Raw genomic sequence first — 20,342 nt, forward strand, 5'->3', positions numbered from 1 at the left:
GTCCTGCAGTCTCCTGGCGTATTCCGGACCCGGTACGACTACCGGAGCGTCCGGAGGCCTCCCCAGTGCCATCTCCGCTGGCGTCCGTAGCTCTCGCCCCAGCATGAGCAGGGCAGGCGTACACAAGGTGGAATCCTGCACAGCGGACCTATACGCCAACAAAACAAGGGGGAGATGCATGTCCCAATCACGCTGGTGCTCTGCAGTGAGGATGGCCAGCTGTTTCGCCAGGGTCCTGTTGAAGCGCTCGACGAGCCCATCACTCTGCGGGTGTAACAGTGTCGTCCGGGTCTTTCGCATCCCTAAGCGCTCACACATGACAGAGAAAACAGCCGACTCAAAGTTCCTTCCCTGGTCACTGTGAATGGTTTCTGCCATCCTGAACCTGGCAAACATGCCCTCCACCAGCCTGTCGACCACCGTCTCCGCCTCCTGGTCGGGTATGGCATATGCCTCCGGCCATTTTGTGAAGTAGTCCATGGCAACTAAGACATAACGATTTCCTCTGTCTGTGCGTGGGAAAGGCCCCATCACGTCCACTGCTACTCTCTCCATCGGGGCTCCCACTGCTAACTGCTGTAGCTGGGCCCGGGACTGGTCTGAGGGACCCTTGTGCGCTGCACAGAGGTCACACCGGCGGCAAAAGTCCTCAACATCCCTCCTGAGCTGCCCCCAGTAGAAACTCTGCCGGAGCCGCCGAAGGGTTTTGGAAACTCCAAAATGCCCCACCCCGGCGGTTCCGTGGGAGGCCTTCAAAACTGCCTCCCTCAGGGCCCTGGGGACCACCACCTGCCACCTCTCCTCCCCCGTAGCTGGCTCCTTCCAGGCTCTCTGCAGCACTCCGTCCTTTACTCGGAGAGCTGAAAATTTCACAAACAGTCCTTTAGTTGCAGGTAAGTATCCAGCCACTCCGCTCCACTGCGGTCTTTGACCAGACTCCACCCATTGTAGCACTGGCCGGAGGTCAACATCCTGCTCCTGTTGCGCTCTCCACTCGAGCGGGTCAATCACCTGTGCCACTCTGCAGGCCAGCTCACCTCCGCTACACCGGGAATCATGCTCTCCCCCAGCCCGGAGCTCCTCCTCCCGGGCTTCCCGCTTTTCGCAGTGCCGGCAACCAGCTGGAGCACAGGGGCGGCGGGACATGGCATCTGCGTTGGCGTGGTGAGCCCCCGCTCGGTACTTCACTTCGAAGACGTATGGCGCTAATTCCTCCAGCCAGCGTGCAATCTGCCCCTCTGGCTCCTTAAACGCCATTAGCCACTGCAAGGCTGAATGGTCTGACCGGACAGTGAAGGGCAGGCCACAAAGGTAGTACCTGAAGTGACTTATTGCCCGTACTATGGCCAGGAGCTCCCTTCGCGTCACACAGTAGCGTCGTTCAGCCTTATTAAAGGTTCTGCTGAAGTACGCCACCACTCTCTCCCCGCTGGCCCCACCTGGCTCAACACTGCCCCCATTCCGACATCGCTGGCATCTGTGTCTAGAATAAACGGCAGACTGGGGTCCGGGGTGGCGAGGGTGGGAGATTCTGTTAGGGCGTTTTTCAGCCGCTCAAAAGCCTGTTCACATCCTGCTGACCAGTCAAAGTCACTATCCTTTTTCTGCAGGCGGAACAGGGGTGCAGCAATACAGGAGAACCCCCTTACAAACCGCCTGTAGTAGGACGCCAGACCAAGGAAGCTCTTTAAGTCCTTCAAGTTTGTGGGGGTTGGCCAGTCCTTCACCGCCTGCACTTTCTCCTCCAGCGTACTGATACCCTCACCCCCGATTTTGTGTCCCAGGAACTCCAGCTCTTTCCTCATAAAGCAGCACTTATCAGGGTGGAGTTTCAGGCCCGCTGCCGCTATCCGCTGTAGAATCTGCCGCAGGGATGCCAGAGCTGCCTCGAAGGAACTTCCGTGGACCAGGATGTCGTCCAAGTAGACCAAACATTCCTGTCGGGGAATATTGGCCAGCACCTTTTCCATCAACCTTTCAAACGTGGCCGGCGCATTGCATAGGCCGAAGCAGAGAACACGGAATTGCCACAGCCCCCTGCCTGTGCTGAAAGCAGTCTTTGGTCTGGCTGCGGGGCTGAGGGGCACTTGCCAATACCCGCTACGCAGGTCCAGCGAGGAGAACCAGGAAGAGCCGGAAACCAAATCCAGGCACTCATCGATGCGGGGCAGCGGGTATGAGTCTTTCTTAGTCACACTGTTCAACGGCCTAAAATCGACACAGAATCTCATTTTGGGGCTCTTCTTCTTTTTAACCATCACAACCCCCGAGGCCCAGGGGCTGTCGGAGGGTTCAATGACGCCAGCCCTGAGCATCTCCCCGATCGCACTATCAGCCGCAGCCTGATGCGCCAGGGGGAGGCGGCGAGGGCGTGACTTCACAGGCCGTGCATCTCCCGTGTCAATGTCGTGCTGCAGGAGGTGAGTTAAGCCTACCTCGTCTTCTGACAGAGCAAAAATGTCCTTGAACTCCAGCAGCACCTGCCACAGCTCCTCCCGCTGTGGATGATCTAAATCTTGGCAGCTACGTGTCCATATGTCCCTCACTACTGCCAGTCTATCCCCCTCCCCCATTACAGTGTGCTGGTCTGAGGCAGGAGAACCCACCACGGTGGCTAAATCAGGGTCAGGGGACAGGGGTGCAGGGGGGTAGATCGGGGGCGGAAGGTGTGCCTCATGGTGCACCCCCGCTGCTCTCGACTTTGGCGGGTGTAGGTTCGGGGCCTGTGCGGGGCGCACCAGGTCAACCATGGGGCCCCCTGGAAAGGTCAGTGTGTTATTCCCCAGGTCTAAGACACTCTGTGAGGCCCGCAGAAAGTCCAGGCCTAATATGCAAACGTCCTGCACCGCTGCCACCCACACCTCCAAGTTCACTCCCAGGCCCCCCACCTGAATAGGGACCAGTCCTTTTCCCAACATCGGGGCTAACTCACCAGTCACTGTACGCAGTTTTACTGTAGTTGGTTCCAACTGGGTTCCTACCGGCACCACGTCAGGTCTCATCAAGGTCGCAGTGGAGCCAGTGTCGACCAGAGCTGTGCACGGAGCCCCTGCCAGGGTGATGGGGATGTGACAAAAATCCCCTGCACGCGTCCAGCCCACCACCCTCGCGGACTCTGAATCAGAATCAGAATCAGAATCAGAATCAGAATCTTTATTGTCATTGTACACAGAAGTTGCACAACGAAATTTAAACTCTGTGCTGTCGTCTGCTTCTGGGGGGAGCTGAGCCCCGCACCCCCAGCTGTACCGTTGGGCTCTGTCCACCGGCGCCCCGGCGGATTGGGACACAGAAGAAGGGGCCTGCGCCGTCCTGCCTACGCAGGCCCTGAGGCGTTTCCCTGAACACCGGCACGGTCTGGGCATCGCACGCTGATGTGGCCCAGCTGTCCGCACGTCCAGCAAACAGGAGGGTCTCGGCGAGGACGAGCACCGCGGCGTGAAGATTGTAGAGACACGCCTCGAACCAGTTCGGTCAATTCGGCCGCCCAAGCTGGCACCCCCTGGCCCGGGGCCTCCGGCACCGCAGCCCTCACCACCGGGTCATACTCGCTATGGTCGCACCCCGCAGAAGCCACCACGGCCTCCCTCTCCAAGGCCATCTCCAGGGCCTCGTGAAGATTGCGGGGGTGGGAAAGTTGAGTCTGGATGCGCAGCTCACCAGGGATAATGGCGCGGATGAACTGGTCTCTGGCCAGCTCGTTCTGCACGTCGATGGGCATGTGGGCATATGCTTTCTTCGCTAGCATCTCAATGTCATTAGCCAAAGCGCGAAGCGGCTCACCCGGTTGTCTCCGTCTACTCGTCAGTTCGGACCGCAGGACAGCAGGCTGGCCACACTGCCCAAACCGCCGCTGCAGAGCACCAACCAGAGCCCTGTAGTCACCCCTCTCCGCTGGGCTAAGCAGCAGCAGGCATGCCAAAGCGTCGTCAGTGAGGCACAAGGCTAGCTGGAGTGCTTTAGTGTCTGTGGACCAGGCCGCAGCATGCGCTAACAGTTCAAATTGAGCATGGAAGGCCTCCCAGTCAGCCTTACCGGAGTACTTGGGGGTTTTCACATTTGCCTGGCAGGGCCGGGCGCCACTATCGCCAAGCACGGGCCCCGCGCTGTTCGGGGCGGGCGTCTCCGCGCCCGCGTATATTCCTGCAGTCGATGGGCTAAAGCCAGCGGCGGCCGCCAGGCCTCTGGCAGTCCGTCTGAGGCGGGCCAAACGCTCTCCGGCACTGTCCGCTCCCTCAGGACCCAGCGTGCCCCCAAAGTCACTGTCCATAGCCTCTCTCTTGATCTTCGGGCGGGCCCCGGCCACATCTCGCTGCGCTGCCATAGTTAGCGCAGGCTGTCAACTGAGGTAGCCGAAGCAGGGCTAGCCGACGGTTAGCAGTTTGACTTCTGACACCAATGTAATGTTGTAAACACACTTCCACAGTCGCGATATTCACAACAAAGGTCGTCTTTATTAGCAGAAAAACGGCTGCTGTAGGCCACAGCCACGCCAACCACAACTACAACAACGGAACAGCAACACACACACACAGGCAAGCTCTCGGTCTTTTCTCTCTCTCCATGCTGCCTTCACGAACCTCCCGAACAGTCCGAAATCCCACAACATCAACACGCTCTCTAAGAGAATCGCTACAAAATATATATATATATATATATATATATATATATATATATATATATATATATATATATATATATATATATATATGTATGTATGTATGTATGTATGTATGTGATTGTGTGTGTGTGTGTAATTTTCATGATTATCTTTATACAGGGTTTCCACGGAGTAGTAAAAGGTAGTAAACAGAATTTGACCTGGTAGTAAATGTTTCATCACCCCTTCAATATATTTTGACTTTTCCATTGATGCAGACTTTTGTTTTAAGTTCGTTTAACTATAAGATCTGTATAGAAATAGAACTACTCAGCAGGACCTGAGCTGATGTGCGCATGCGCGGAGTCATTTTGCGCTTCGTCATGGGAAAATGTAGTTTTCACAACTTTGGCTCGATGACCCAGCATTCAAAGATTGGCTTAACCCTCCGGAGTACACGGACGTGCTGGCGCGTCAAAATGACATCGCCGATTTTAGATGACGGAGCATCGGGACGCTGCTGCCATGAATCAAAAGTGCAGACTTCAAACTATGTACCAGTTTTTAAATTACGTTGATAGGCCAAGTAGAACCAGAGTTATGCCCAATAATTTACGCCATGCTTTTTCCTGTATATTGTCCTCACCTTCGATCCGCGTTTTGTGCAGAAATAAACGGCGAAAATGTGAGTTTCGCTAACAGGAAGTGCTTGCTAAATAAAAAAAAAATAAAATAAATTCCCGACAACCCCTTTCCTATTGGTGGAAAAATCAACCAATCAGAAAATTATGCTGTAACATGATGCATTTGGGTGCATTTGGCTGCTGAGGAGCAGGTGAAAAAGTGGTAAAAGAGACATTACTGTCAGGTTCTGCCTGTGATGGGCCCCTCAGTCTTGTGGAGGACAGAAACTGTTTTTTGAAGCTGCATAAATAATTTGTGTAGCATCTTAATGTGACTCCTGATTGCTCTGCAAATAGTTGTACACAAAAACACCTGAAGCCTTTCCTGTATTTTAATGTGAATAGTTGTATTTAACTTTATTATTTACTATATTTTTACACAAGTTTTGCAAATTTACAACTTATATTTGCATTTTAATTGTAAAAATAATTCGTTAAGCATGTTTGTGATTTTTACAGTAAAAAAAAAAAATCTGATTTTATGTTTTTATGTGATTGTAAGTCCAATGTGTTAATACAGTATGTCAAAATGAAAGAATAACTATACAGTCACACACATGAGGTGGTGCTGAAAAAAAATTATACCAAACAAGGCAGAGTAAACAGTTTCTAAGGTCAGCTATGAAGCTAAACCAAAAAGTAATCAAAAATGGCCAAATATACCCCGGACCCCAGAGGGTTAAGCCGGTCATGGGGAATGATCGAGAGGCGTTTTGTAAAGTGTGGAGAAAAAATATAAATTTGACCTGAAACGGTGTGATGGTGATCAAATCACACCGAGCATCCACCGTTCACCAGCAGTGGATTCGTGTGAGGAGCAGATCCCTATTTTGTTTTTTGGTGCTACACAGAGTACTGCAACTGCGACTTCAAGGTCATCTACGAGCACAAGTATCACTGTCACACATCAGCAGCAAACTAGTATTCCAATATTTTATTGGAAAATAAATAATCAGCTTTTGTTTATATTCTTAAAAAAACTAATTTAGATAGATTCAACTCATTGTCATTGTGCGCACAAGGCACCCAACGAAATGATCCAGAGACGAGCATCTGCTGTCATGCAGCCAGAAACCGGCACTACCATTAGGCAATGTGGTTTAAGTGTCTTGCCCAAGGACACAACGCAGCACAGGGACAGGGACTCAAACCATCAACCCACCGGCTGCAAGACGGGCACCTACCCACCGCGCCACTTTTTGAAATGTGTTTGTAATATTAATGTGTGTGAGGTCTTAGTCAAGACAAAGTCACAGTTACCTTCAAGTAAGTGGGATACAGTTTTATCTTTGGTGAGAGATGGGCGATCATCTTACATGGCTTAGTGCTGTGAATCCACCGCTACCCCAAAAAAGGCTGCTGCTCGATTTCGTCCTGGTAGTAAAAATATTTTAGAGGTAGTAAAAATAGGTAGTAAATTTAACTCTAGGATTCCTGTATAAACCCTGTTATAAATCTTTAGTTGTTCGGATCAGCACTTTGAGTTTAATCTATCATATAGCAGATGAACACAGTGATATTTGAGAAGTGAAATGAAGTTTACAGGATTTACAGAAAGTCTTCAATAATTATTTAAACAAAATTAGGCAGGTGCATAAGTTTGAGCGCCCCAACAGAAAAATGACATCAATATTTAGTAGATCCTCCTTGTGCAGAAATAACAGCCTCTAAATGCTTCCTGTAGCTTTCAATGAGAGTCTGGATTCTGGTTGAAGGTATTTTGGACCATTCTTCTTTCCAAAACATCTCCAGTTCAGTCAGGTTTGATGTTTCTGAGCACGGACAACCCGCTTTAAATCACACCACAGATCTTCAATAATATTCAGGTCTGGGACTGAGATGGCTGCTCCAGAACGTTGTACTTGTTCCTCTGCATGAAGGTCTCAGTAGATTCTGAGCAGTGTTTAGGGTCGGTGTCTTGTTGAAGTATCCAGCCCCGGAGCAACTTCAACTTTGTCACTGATTCTTGAACATTGTTCTCAAGAATCGATTACATAGTCCGCAAACACATTCTCCGGTGCCCCGACGAGAGCTTCTCTCGTCACCACTTCTTTTTTTATGAATGAACCAAAAAAAGCAACAACAGAACAAGAGTTTTTTCTTCTACCACTTTTTCTACGAACAATGTGTCTTATTTACTAATTAGCACCACCTTGTGGCAGAAACTGTGCAGTACACATCTCACTGCCCTGTAGATTAGGGGCCATTCCTGAATTACTTGTGAATACTGGGAACTGGAAAAACATAGGCAACTGATACATATTCAATCACTGAAAAACAATATACCCTTCACATATGAGCAAATGAAAAAAATGAAAAAGATTGGTGGACTTTCATACTCAATATTTTAACAGAACACAGAACAATATCAAAATATTCCACATGTATGAACATTTACATCACCATATTAGTTGTCCCCTTACACATACGGTCATAAAGTCGTTGCCAGAGTTGATTAATAGCTGAGAAAATGTCTTTCTTCAAAGTATTACATTCACTTTCTTCGGGTGTATCTTTAGACTTTTTCTCCTGTTGGTTCTTTTCTGGCGTATTCATTAGCATCAGGTTGTCTCTAGTCCACTTAGCTGAGGAGCTAGCAACCTCCATTTGCATAGCATAGTCACGCTCTGTTGCTTTTTCTGCATGTCTACACAGGAGGGATTTTATCCCTGGAGGGTTCTTGGTGCTTTTCATCTGTATGCTGGGTGAATATATTAGATTCAATGTCTTAAAAGGTGGAGAACTCTGCTTTCCGAGACAAATCCGGGACGGTGCATGCAGCTTCAGTGGAACGCGACCACTCCGTTCACCATTCCACTGGAAACCCACACATGAAGGCTTCATTTTTGGTTTTCTGTTAGTTTTTAACAAAACAAAAATCCAGAAACGACTTGTTTCTGGATTTTTGTTTTCTCATTCTTAAAAAAAATCCATTGGCCGTGAGGTACAAGGACCCTATATGCTCTCACTGAGTCTGGCGTTTCTATCAGGTCACAGAGATCTATTTAAAAAAACACACACACAAAAGAAACAGCTTCTTAACCTGTGTCATCGAACTCTGTGGTGAAATGTTTCTGTTAAGATACATTTTGCATGGATCTCATATGTCAGTGTTACTGAATATTCAGTGGGTTCAGTGGACGGGACATGCCATTTGGGTCTATATGGTGGCTTTATTGATGGATGCAGGTTCAAACCTCAAATGAGGCATCAAAGACCTCGCTTTGATGCCTCATTTGAGGTCTTGGAGTGCCACCACGCCATCTTGTGGTATAAGATCATAATAACAACATATTTACAGCATTTATAGCACTGGGTCCAATTGCTGACTGCTTGTATTCATCCATCCATTCTCTTCAGCTTAACCTTTTCATGGTTGCGGGGGGGTGGAGTCTATCCCAGCTGACATAAGGCAAGAGGCAGGGTACACCTGTACAGGTCGCCAGCCTGTCACAGGGCTAACACAGAGAGACAGCCAATGCAGGCATGCATTGATACTTGTCCCACCCTCCCCGATGTTATGGACATGACAGTTTCCCAATGTGTATCATAGTGAAATAGACTGTTTTTCAGTGGGCTTGTAAACATGGGGCTGAAACAGCAGTGCCTGGTACAGTGATAGCAGGGAGCAGGTACTAGTTTGTACTTTTTGTTCTCTTTGTGTTAATATCATTCTGAATAATTTCCCCTTATTCTTCAGTTGTTACCTAGAATCTTGTGTCTGTGTCTCGAGTCATCTGGTGAATTTTTAAGTTGTTCCCTGCTATCAACTCAATTTTTTAAGGATGCTGCCAATTTGAGGCATTATACGAAACCTGTACAGTCATGTGATGCATGCTTGGCTTAATGGGATATGTAAATGAATTTATTTGACTAAGAGAATAAGTGATGCATAGTATTTAAAATTGTTCCATTTTGTTATGTCTTTGTAGTTATAGACAAGTTTTTGCCCATTGGACCAGAGTGTGAGGAGCTCCTTCAGGGAAACCTTCTCCAGTGTTCAGGTTGAGGAGGGGGGGGGCTGAGCAGGTACTGAGGTTAGTTATCATGAAGGGCCTTCATACACATTATTGATGTTTTAAGGATCTGAGAAATATGGAAACATCGTTTAACGAGTTTGTCTCTGATAGTTCTGAAGACACACAAGTTTATCTTAATTTTCAGAACATATGGCAGACAAGTGTGGATCTAATGTTTTAATTGAAGTACTCAGGTGGCCGCGGCAGAGAGGGCCTCTGATATGGAATAATGGTGCATGGCTGACACTATGAAGCTCTGTGTTTTCCAGACTTCAGAGACCTCAGGACTGAGGTGGATTTGAAAGTTAACTAAACTGAAATTAGGAAAGTGAGGATGATGTCTCTTATACACAGGCTTTGTGAGAAGGCAGCAACAACACTGTCCAAGGCTAACTTTGAATTTCAATCACAATTTCAACATGTTTTTTTTGTTGTAGACTCTCATCCCCAGCTGAAACACTGGAATGGTGCAGTGGGCAAAAGCTGGCTGCATGCAGACGCTGCAATGAAAAACCAGGAGCATCTGAGAGATGAGTCATTCAGCTGTGGATGCACAGACTCAAATGACAACACAAGGAACTACAGCATGTACTAGTTCACTATATATGTGTAGTTTCACACACACACAGACTGAAACAAACACAAACATTTGGCTGACATACTTTTCTTACATTTCTTTAACAAAGGCTCAGTGATCAAACACGTTGAGAAATGCCAGCTTGGAGAGAAATATGAACCTCAGATATCAGCTGTTTTATCGGAAAATTGACTGCTGTCTAAAACATGTCCTTTCATAGCATCATTTTCCACAGGAGGCTTTAAAGACTGAACCTCTTGTGGATAAAAGCAGTCACATTTTCACTGAAAAATGTGAGCTGAATTTCTCTTCCTGTCTTCCTGAGATGCTCACTGATAAATGATTGGATACAGAGTCTGCTGGAGCTGAGTGAAGGCTGGTTGTTGCAGTTGCTGATGGCTGTTCTCTTCTCCCACCGCTCATCTTTATCTGCAGGGTCATCAAGGATGGAGGAACTCTAACAGTGATTTCAAACGATCAGATCAAGGTATGTATTTATGTTGTGCTATTAGTAACTACATTTCTTTTATTAGGGATTTCATGTTTATCCTTTACTCTTTGGCCTCAGAGCTCACATGATGATCTGACCAATGGCAGGATCCGCTCTAACTGGACGTACCTGCTGCAGAACCCATCTAAGCTGCATTCAGTGAACCGCAGGTAAATGGGAAAATCTCAGTCATATGTGTGAGTATACATAAGAACTAAAACCATCTTATTCATTTCTACTATTTTTCCATTAGCTCTTTGAGCTTATAGGGTTGATTGAGGTACTGGTGAAAGGATTTGGATTTTCTTTGATGTAATGCTCTCAGAGGTAAGATGGTCAATACTGACTACCGTGAGCAGCACTCTTCTCCCTCCTTGCTGCCACCTAAAGGTTCTTCTGATCACAACACTTCTTTTATGTTTCAATTCAGAAATGTAATAGTAAAAGTCCACACCAAAATCCAGTGTAAAAACCTTTCATTTGAACTGTGAGAGCACAGGGACTGCAGTTTCTCATTGAAACTCAGTAAACAGGGATTCATCCTGTGTTCAGTGTTTGACAGTGCTTAGATTGTTGTTGTGATTTGGTGCTAGATAAATAAAACTGAAACACAGCAGAGAGCTGTGAGCCTTTCATTAATCTGAGGCTCTTATTTATTAGTTTAAACCCATTCCCTCCTAACCTCTATATGCTGGTTACAGTAAGTCTGAGCAGGGAACTTTACTACTGCTAATCCTGATACTGGTTATACTGGAAAGATGGAGTGATGATCATCAGGCAGTGACAGTCCAGAGGACAGAGCCACGAATAAACTCACCATGAGAAACACAGTGAGCAAACTAACTAATGAGCATTTTTTTTATATATTATATATATATATATATATATATATATATATATATATATATATATATATATATATATATATATATATTAGGGGTGGGACTTGATTAAAAAAATTAATCGAATGAATTACAAGCTTTGTAATTAATTAATCGAAATTAATCACATTTTAATCGCATTTCAATATTTGACATGATAAATATTAATTTAAGTTTGGTTGATGAATGAATCAATATACATAAGCTTAAACTTTAAAATGTTGTTTATTTTCCCACCAGTCTGCTACACAGACCAATGAAGGGTGGAAGTGCTCCTGTGATAAGCAAACTCCTGAAATTAAAGTTAAGCATCATAACTGGATGGTTTTATTCAACATTAATGTCTCACTTGTTATAGTTGGAAATTAATCATTCTCTCAGCTGGATTCCTTGATGTTGTTATGCTTGTTTTAACAGCTTATTTTGAATTAAAGACTTAAAATTAAACCACAAAAAGGAGAAAAAGTTCGTTCTCCGTTTAACAGCTGCTTTTACACAGCTGTGCTTCGCACTCACGGTTGCTAGGCGACATGAGCTACGCAGAGGTGACGGCAGCTGATATGAAGGCTAGCTGCTCACTTCCGGCCTTTGTGGTGTTCGTGGGCTGCGAAAGACGTGGGCGGGTCCTTCGCAGGATGCAGCCCCTAATTTGGACATTGTGTGTCGATATAATCTGTATGCCGGGAACTCGCGCACTGAGAAACGTTCCACGGTGCAAAGTGCGATTAAAATGCGTTAAAATTTTTAACGCGTTAATTTCCCCGTAATTAATTAATCGAAATTAACGCGTTAAAGTCCCAGCCCTAATATATATATATATATATATATATATATATATATTAAACCATGTTAGCTGGATGTTTCCTCACTGATTGGGTGTTGGCTCTCACTGCGGTATTGTATCACTTCCTGTTCCTGTTTCGGAGCACAGTGTTTTGCTGTCTGTTAGCTGTTATATCTGTATAACTCCATTTATCTGGATAATAACATATTTTAGTGTAATCTTCACCTACTTTAAATAGCATACTCTTTGCTGAATCACCTGTATTCACATTACTCACTTTATTTGTTTTTAGAAATTCGCTAGCTTAGCTCAGCTAGTAGCTTAGCCCTTAGCCGACTCACTACCAGCATGGCTTCTTCTCCTGTCTCTCCTGCACTGTCCTGCTCTGGGTGTCACATGTTTAGTTACTCCTCGGCCTCCTTTAGCAGTAACGGTACTTGTAATAAATGTAGTCTGTTTGTAGCTCTGGAGGCCAGGCTTTCTGAACTGGAGACTCGGCTCCGCACCCTGGAAAATCCTACATCTAGCCAGGCCCATGTAGCGGGTGCGGACCATGGTAGCTTAGCCGCCGTTAGCTCCCCCCCAGCAGATCCCGAGCAGCAGGGAAAACAGGCCAGCTGGGTGACGGTGAGGAGGAAGCGTAGTCCTAAGCAGAAGCCCCGGGTACACCACCAACCTGTTCACGTCTCTAACCGTTTTTCTCCACTCGGCGACACACCCGCCGAGGAACAAACTCTGGTTATTGGAGACTCTGTTTTGAGAAACGTGAAGCTAGAGACACCGGCGACCATAGTCAAATGTCTTCCAGGGGCCAGAGCAGGCGACATTCATGGAAATTTGAAACTGCTGGCTAAGGCTAATCGTAGATTTGGTAAGATCGTTATTCACGTCGGCAGTAATGACACCCGGTTACGCCAATCGGAGGTCACTAAAATTAATATTGACTCGGTGTGTAACTTTGCAAAAACTATGTCAGACTCTGTAGTTTTCTCTGGGCCCCTCCCCTATGGAGCCAGAACAGTGCCACTAAAAAACGAAACCAAAAAATGAATTGAAACTGAAAAATTAAACATCCACATTGAAATAAATGAAGTTAAAACAGTTTTTTTACACACACAAAAAAAGTTTTATTGAAAAATAACATATAAACCTTTAAGATCACAGCTTTAAGCAAAAAAAAAGTTTACACTATCTTTTTTTCGTTGACTGAGTTTTTTTTTACGCTTGTTTGACTTTTTTTTTCGCTTACGCTTTTTCTTTTCGGTTTCAATCCTCTGTCACTCTTTTGGCGTGGAGGGGAGGGGTTAATAGGCGGGGCCAGAGGGTCCGCAAATCCGCTGTAATTTGCATCTAATTTGCATCTAATTTGCATCCCGCTTCGGCTTGTCAGGACCGCTCCGAGCCTCGGTTAGCTAACGCAATGGCTGCCACGAGTTCGGGCGGAACTATTAAACCACAGGTAAGTCTCTTTCAATGGCCCATATTCTTGTCGTGTAAAACTCGACTGATTTTAACAAGTTTCCTTTCATCTAGCTTAGTTGCGTCCTAGTCTTACAGAGGCCTGTAAGACCGCGAGCGATTGTTGGCGAATGTGCTTGAGCTAGCTAACTCTCTTGTGTTGCCCCCAACCCTCAGAACTTAGAGGCCAGTGTGATTGCTGCTGCCCAAGGACCCAGTATAGCACATTAAGGAGCACAGGGGCCAGATTACTGCAGGTCGCTGCTGGGATTGCTAAAGCAGAGTGCCATGGCAGCCTCTCAACAACACACAGGGGTAAGCCATTTGTCTGCTGTTTATTCATACGCAGTAAATGTACACACTCTCTTTAAAGTACATACCCATGACATTCATAGTAATGTGTATGTGGAGGATGCCCTCCTTAATTAAAAGTTAAAGAAAGAATTTTGGGTTTTTTTCCATTAAAAAGTTGTACTGAGTATTGCAATCATTCACAATGTGTATTGTTTTGGTATATTTAACAGTATCATATTCATCTATTATGTCAAACAAGAGCACAGATGTATATCTTCACATCATTAACATGCAGTATTTTGTTGCTTTTAGGCTCCTTTCCCTGGGAGACAGTTGATGCAGAGGCTGCTCAGAAGGCTCCAGGAAGCTCTGCAACATCAGCCTTTGGATTTTGATTATTTACACTTTGTTTGAAATGAGACTTATTCAGTCTTTTGCAGATGTGTTTGAACTGCCACAAGATGTTGTTCTTGCCTCATCTGATTTATTAAGACTTCTTCATTTGCAAGAACAGGAGAGAGCTCAAACTTCCACCAATATAGAGGTTCTTCACACTGTTACAGAAAAAATCAAAATTTATTTCTATAGACTGTCTTGAATACCTCACCAACATGCAGCTGTCCATCCCCAGTATAGCCGAGCTACTGGCTGTCAGCAAAAGAACAGTGTTTCGGCGGATGCGTGAGTTTGGACTGTCAGTGAAGAGATCATACAGTCGTCTCACAGATGAGGAGCTGGACAGCCTTGTTCATTCGGTTAAAATGAGGATGCCACAAATAGGCTATAGAATGATGAAGGGAGAACTGCAAGCAATGGGACACCGTACCAGATGGGACCAGGTTTCAGCATCTATGCACAGGGTGGATGCTGCTGGGATTCTAGAGAGAATGACTCATTTAGGCTGTGTTGCTAGAAGAACACACTCTGTCAAAGGTCCCCACTCACTGTTCATGTGGATACAAACCACAAACTTATCAGGTAACCTTTGTGTATAGTGTATGTTTATGTGCTATAAAATTGTAACAAACAAAAAACTTGTTGCAACCCATTTCATATCTTTTTCTACTGTCAACATGATAAAATAAAGGTGCTGATGGCTAGCATTACAGCTCTATTGAAGGGGGCACAGTTAGTGCAGTTTATTTTATTGTGCTTTGAGCACCACACATTGAATACCTTTATTATATATAGTGTAACTAAAAGGCATTCATACAGTGTCCATGGATACATTGATCTACAGGCAAGGGAAAATATGAATTTTATTTTGGGGTAAACTAGTTTTTAAAAGTTGATGAGCTTTCTGAAAAGCTTTTGCTTTTTTTCAGATATGGCATTGTTCTCTTTGCTGGGATTGACAGTTATTCACGAAAGGTAAACATTTTACATCTTTTCCCCCAAGTTTAGTATGCCTCATTCCATTACATTTACATATATATTTTAACCTGATCCCATTACTTTTGGCATATTTGACTATGTATGTTACTATGCTCTAGATAATGTACCTGGGTGCTGCTAATAATAACAAAGCATCAACTGCACTTGGCTTCTTCATGAACTCTGTTGAAAAGTTTGGCTTTCCATTACGGTGAGACAGCTTTCTATTTTTATTTATTGACTAAAAGGATTTCACTGTATCTCTATTTCTAATTTTATATTTCATCTCCCTTAGAGTTAGAGGAGACCAAGGAGTTGAAAATGTTGGTATTGCTCACTGTATGTTCACTGTTCGTGGCTGTGGAAAAGCAAGCTACATTTCAGGGAAAAGTGTGCATAATCAGAGGTTAGTGACTGAAATACTTGTAATTGTTTTCTATCAAAGATGGAGGAAATAATTAAATAGTCTTAAAATATATTAATATACACTATTCAAATTATTTTTTACTTGTAGAGTTGAGCGCTTGTGGCGTGATGTGTGGATGGCAGTAACAAGTACTTATTACGAGCTGCTTCACAGTCTTGAAGAGCATGATCTACTCAATCCCTCGGACAGCCTACACTTGTTCTGTGCCCAGTACGTCTTTGTGCCACGCCTTCAAATGGACCTTGACCTCTTCACAGATGGCTGGGAGAACCATCCCCTGCGTACTGAATAAAATCTGACTCCTAATCAACTTTGGTCCATTGGACTTTTACAGAATCCTGTGCCAGCAGCAAAGAATCTAGAGGTAAATAAAAATCTCAAATGTACCAAGCTTTGTTCTCAGGCTCTGGAAGCAAAGATTCAAACATAGATGAACAAGTATTTGTATATACACCACTGCACATTCAGCATTGTGCATCTATAAATTATATACCATGAAACTGATTATCAGCTGTGCACTGCTTCATCAATGTATAATAATGTGACTGAAATGTTTTACAACAAAATGTGCATGTGCCTAATACAGGATTTGCATAATCATGGCATCTTGGACCCTGACAGTTTGGGAGGAGAGCCTGCTGTTGGAGTTGTTGTACCACACATCCAGTGCCCCCTGGAGCCACATGGTATGGCTGGACTTAGAGAAGCTGTTGATCCTCTGAGTCCCTCTCTGGACAATGGAAAAGACCTTTACCTGGCTGCACTTACCTGTGCAACATTTCATTCATAAACTGAGCAGTATAACATAGATGCTGGCTATTAATGGTTTTTAAGGTTCAGTTAAAATTTTGAAGATTTAAAATGGATACTTCTTGCCTGGTCTTTTATAAATTAAAATGTCCATTATTAGAAAAAATGTTTTTCATTTTTAATGTTTTGCATAAATTCTGTCACTTATAATAAAGAGGGGATACCTTCTAGTTCTCTTAATATTGCATGTTTTTCAGTAACCAAATGTCATGTCACACAACTTCAAGCAATACTGATCGGTAAAACAAAAGTAAGTTTTAATTTTGGAATATTACTACAGGCACTAATGTAGTATGGCTATTGCTAAATTAAATAATGTTTAGTCCCCTTTATGATCACGTTAGGAAAGTAGTTATAATACATGTACTGATTAAAATGTCTGTGGAAAGAAAAATCAGCATTTTCTCTTTGGAAAGAAAAATCAAATGTGCATCACCATTTTTGAATTTGCTATTTAAATTTATTAAACAATAGTGTTATACATATAAACAACCACAATGAACCAAAAGAAGGCACCAGTATTAGGTATGTGAAATAATTTTTTTCTCAACATTCTTTAGAAAAGTTTGTATCATCTAATGACTGGCTGCCTGTAACAGGTGCAACATGAGAACAAATGAACCACCAGAGGCTTTAGATTCGACCGAAAGCTCCACCCATTCTGATTGCTGTTGTTATCACATCTCTCAGTGTATGTATTCATATGTGCCACAGGGAAAGTTACTGTATTTGTGCAAGCACTAACAAGAGGGTAGCAAATGTGGTGACCAGGATTTTTTTCCTTACACAGGTGGTCAAATCTGACATTTATTTTAAAATCTGCCCTCTCTGATGGAAGAAGGGGTTTGTGCCTTTGTCCAGTTAACCACTGCACGACTGTTGGGACAGACATTCTTGAGGGCTGATTTTGACTCCAGTGTCCTCCTTGATCTTCAGCTTGTAGCTCTTGTGGCATAGGCCCACATACCTCTTCAGCTTCCTCCTGATCTGGACCATGAAAAACAGGGCATATACCATTATGTTGAAGTCCAACTCTGCCCTCCATACCCAAACCCACTAAACCAATTCTGTGTAACTGTTATGCCCACAGACCTTTGGGTCTCTTGTTTAAGGAGGGCTGTACTTCTCTAAGTTCCAAGTCTGTCACACCTGACTGCCACAGCTGAACAGCAGGCTGCTTGTTGGTGAACATCTCGCCTAAGCAGCAAGTCCTCATTGCCATTTGGCCACTGCGCCCCATAATGTGTGGTTGCAGGATTAACACTAGCCAGCATTTTTAATTAGGTGAGGGACACTTTGATACAGGGACAGAAACAGCTGTCCTTCATGAAGAAGTCCAAAGGTAAGTGGATTGAAGGAATAACTATTGACTTTTTTAGGATAATGAGGAATTGATTGTAATCTCCAAAAACCATAATAAAACTAAGCAGGGAGCACGTGTTATCAGTTTTCTCCCCCAGGCTCCTTTTCTACTGTTATAATATTAAAATAACAAAAAATGCCCTGATAAATGAGTCAAAGTTTGACTGGCACTGTATTTCATGGAATTATTTATTTGTTAATATTGATACTAAGACAACTAGCTGATAAAAAAAAAAGATAATCACAAAAAACTGATTTGAGATTTCTTTTTCCAATGCAACAGCAAATTTTTTGGAGCACAAGCATAACAGTCACACTGGAAGCCTCAACATAGAAATAACTGAAAAAGTCCACAATGAAATGTTCTAGGTCAAAATCTTAACACATTTGACCATAAAGCAAGACTATGGACTATTAAAAATACTAAAAACCTTTGTTTTGATGCCATTCCTGTAATTTTATTTTCAATTAAAATAAGTAAAATCAAGTGTTAAGACCATTTTTATGGCCCCCAAATTTTGTGGCTAGAACTCAGATCAATGACAAGTTGAGTGTGAAACCTGGGATTTCAAGGTCTTGCAGGAAGTCCTGGAGGAAGTTGATGACGGCATTCTCTCTTGCATGCCTTTGGCTTCCCCTCTCACTGAGTTCAGGAATTAGGATAGCCATTATATAATCAGCATCCGGCTAAAGATAGAGACCAAAAAAAAAAAAAAAAAACACAAAAGCAAAAAGTTTAACAAGTGGTTGTCATTTTCCTTTTTTTTTAATTAAAAAAAAAAAGAAAACAATTTAGAGATTTTTGTGTGTTTCTGAGACAATTTAAGCAAAATGATGAAAGAATAGTCACAAAAAAATGATTCTCATTCAGCTATGTCATGATATATGTTGTTTCAAAAAGTCAAGTTACTGCCACAAGATAAAGAAACATCAAGCACTCTTATTGTATCATCATCCTCTTTAGGAACAAACAGCTCTGAGCAGAGATTTTGGTGCCTTCTAATCAGCTCCACAAGGTTGTAGACCTTCATGCCATTTCTTATTTGCTGCAGCACAGGAGTTAGCCGCATCGTGGCATGAAGAACAATGGCTCTGGAAAAGAAAAGAGTTTCTAATGATTGGACAAAGACCAAAGAGAGAAATGCAGAATGAAGGATTTTGCAACTTTAAAATAGGAAGGAATATTTCCATGACTTCATACCATTTCATTATTATAGTAAACTGTTATGTGTATTTGTAAACGGGAACAAATGTGGCCTTGACCTTGTTATTGCCCACACTTTGCATGAAGACTCAAGTGTCCATTGTATACAAGTTTCATCAAAATCTGACAAATAAATAAGAGTAGCAGCACTTCTTATGAAGTGTGGATGGACCAATCTGTCTTTTGGCCAGATGAGATGAGAAAGTTGAAAATAGAAAAAAGAAAAAAAAAAAAACAAACATCTATACAACTTATGAAAGCATTTTATGAAACCATGCTACCTTATGATACTGTCCTTTCTGTCAGACGTCAGCAGCCCTGTGTAACCACAATTCACAATTTCTTCTGTGAGCTCTGTCACATCACTTGCTGCCTCCACCTAAAATGACCACAGACTTATGAAAAAACAAAACAAACAAACAAACAAAACAAAAAAAACCACAATACCACACAACAATAATATACTTAGAAAAGATTTAAGATCAACTCACCCTTTTGATCAGTAAAGCATATTCAAGATCATCCACATCATCTTTGTTCACCTTCAGACTGTCAAAGTCCCCTGATGCAAGAAACTGATAACAGCAGTTTCTGAGGAAGCGTGATGGTGGAGCTCCCTGAGCAAGGCTGACAGAAAACACTTCTCCTGCAGTCCTACATGTCATCAGAACACCAAAAACATTGTAAATGTGATTTTACACTGATTAAGTGCACACTTTGGGACCTTTCTGAAAAAAAATACAGACCTGTAGTAACCATTTTCTAGGTCACTAATGGAGTAGATGGGACTCTTTCCTTTCTTGCCACTGCCCTCAAACAGTCTCCTCTCAATGCCATGCATCATTTCTAATTAAAATACATGACAATATGCTACAGCAAGTTAATGATATCAATGGATAAAATTCAGTAGTCTTTGGCACCTGAGAAACTACTGCATGACATTACCGGTCAAAAACTCTTTGCTCAGTGTACCAGTATCAATTCCTGCCTCTCCAATAAAGGTGACATTCAGTTTGTTGAGAGGGGAGCCCTTCTTCTGTCTTTGCCACTGAATGAAGCCTCTCTGAACAAGATCATCCCTGGTGATGCAGATCTTAAAGTCTTTGCTTTTATCTACTTGACTTGCAAGCCACTGGAGGACATCACTTTCACTATTAAAAATAGCAACTGAAAACAGTTACCTAACTTACATGCAAATGATATTACAATGAAATGGAACATGTTAAACAATCAACAAAATCACCTCGATAAATCAGCCAAACTTCTCTCATCTTCTTCCTCATCTATCATTTTGTTCTCAGGATCAATCCTGGGACCAGAGTCAGTACGCCAATGAAGACATCCTCCATCCTCGAGCCTGAGAATGTACAATAATATCA

General features: G+C 43.6%; 1 protein-coding gene and 1 long non-coding RNA gene across 5 annotated transcripts in view; one reads left to right on the forward strand and one right to left on the reverse strand.

Moving 5' to 3' along the window:
- The first annotated feature begins 13,096 nt into the window (after positions 1-13,096).
- On the forward strand, positions 13,097-16,537 carry LOC115777021 (uncharacterized). 2 transcript variants are annotated; one of them, XR_004019573.1, is made up of 9 exons: positions 13,097-13,493; positions 13,670-13,807; positions 14,099-14,330; positions 14,418-14,764; positions 15,112-15,157; positions 15,280-15,371; positions 15,456-15,566; positions 15,675-15,951; positions 16,174-16,537. It is a non-coding gene; the product is annotated as an uncharacterized LOC115777021 (long non-coding RNA). The 2 variants fall into 2 exon arrangements; XR_004019572.1 differs by having other exon boundaries at positions 14,099-14,764.
- Positions 16,538-16,904: 367 nt separating this feature from the next.
- The window catches only part of LOC115777020 (uncharacterized), a 6,695-nt gene continuing 3,257 nt past the window's right edge, over positions 16,905-20,342 (reverse strand). The window contains exons 8-15 of one of the 3 annotated variants that reach the window (XM_030724830.1): positions 20,207-20,320; positions 19,909-20,114; positions 19,710-19,809; positions 19,455-19,617; positions 19,245-19,342; positions 18,785-18,851; positions 18,320-18,446; positions 16,905-17,384 (exon numbers count right to left, since the gene is read on the reverse strand). In XM_030724830.1, coding sequence (XP_030580690.1) covers positions 16,969-17,384; positions 18,320-18,446; positions 18,785-18,851; positions 19,245-19,342; positions 19,455-19,617; positions 19,710-19,809; positions 19,909-20,114; positions 20,207-20,320 — 1,291 coding nt within the window. In that variant the 3' untranslated portion in view covers positions 16,905-16,968. Of the gene's footprint in view, positions 17,385-18,319; positions 18,447-18,697; positions 18,852-19,244; positions 19,343-19,454; positions 19,618-19,709; positions 19,810-19,908; positions 20,115-20,206; positions 20,321-20,342 lie in introns of all 3 variants that reach the window. The other 2 variants (XM_030724829.1, XR_004019571.1) reach the window with 2 other exon arrangements.

Source organism: Archocentrus centrarchus, unplaced genomic scaffold (assembly GCF_007364275.1).
Source record: "Archocentrus centrarchus isolate MPI-CPG fArcCen1 unplaced genomic scaffold, fArcCen1 scaffold_41_ctg1, whole genome shotgun sequence".
Classification (NCBI taxonomy): Eukaryota; Metazoa; Chordata; class Actinopteri; order Cichliformes; family Cichlidae; genus Archocentrus; species Archocentrus centrarchus.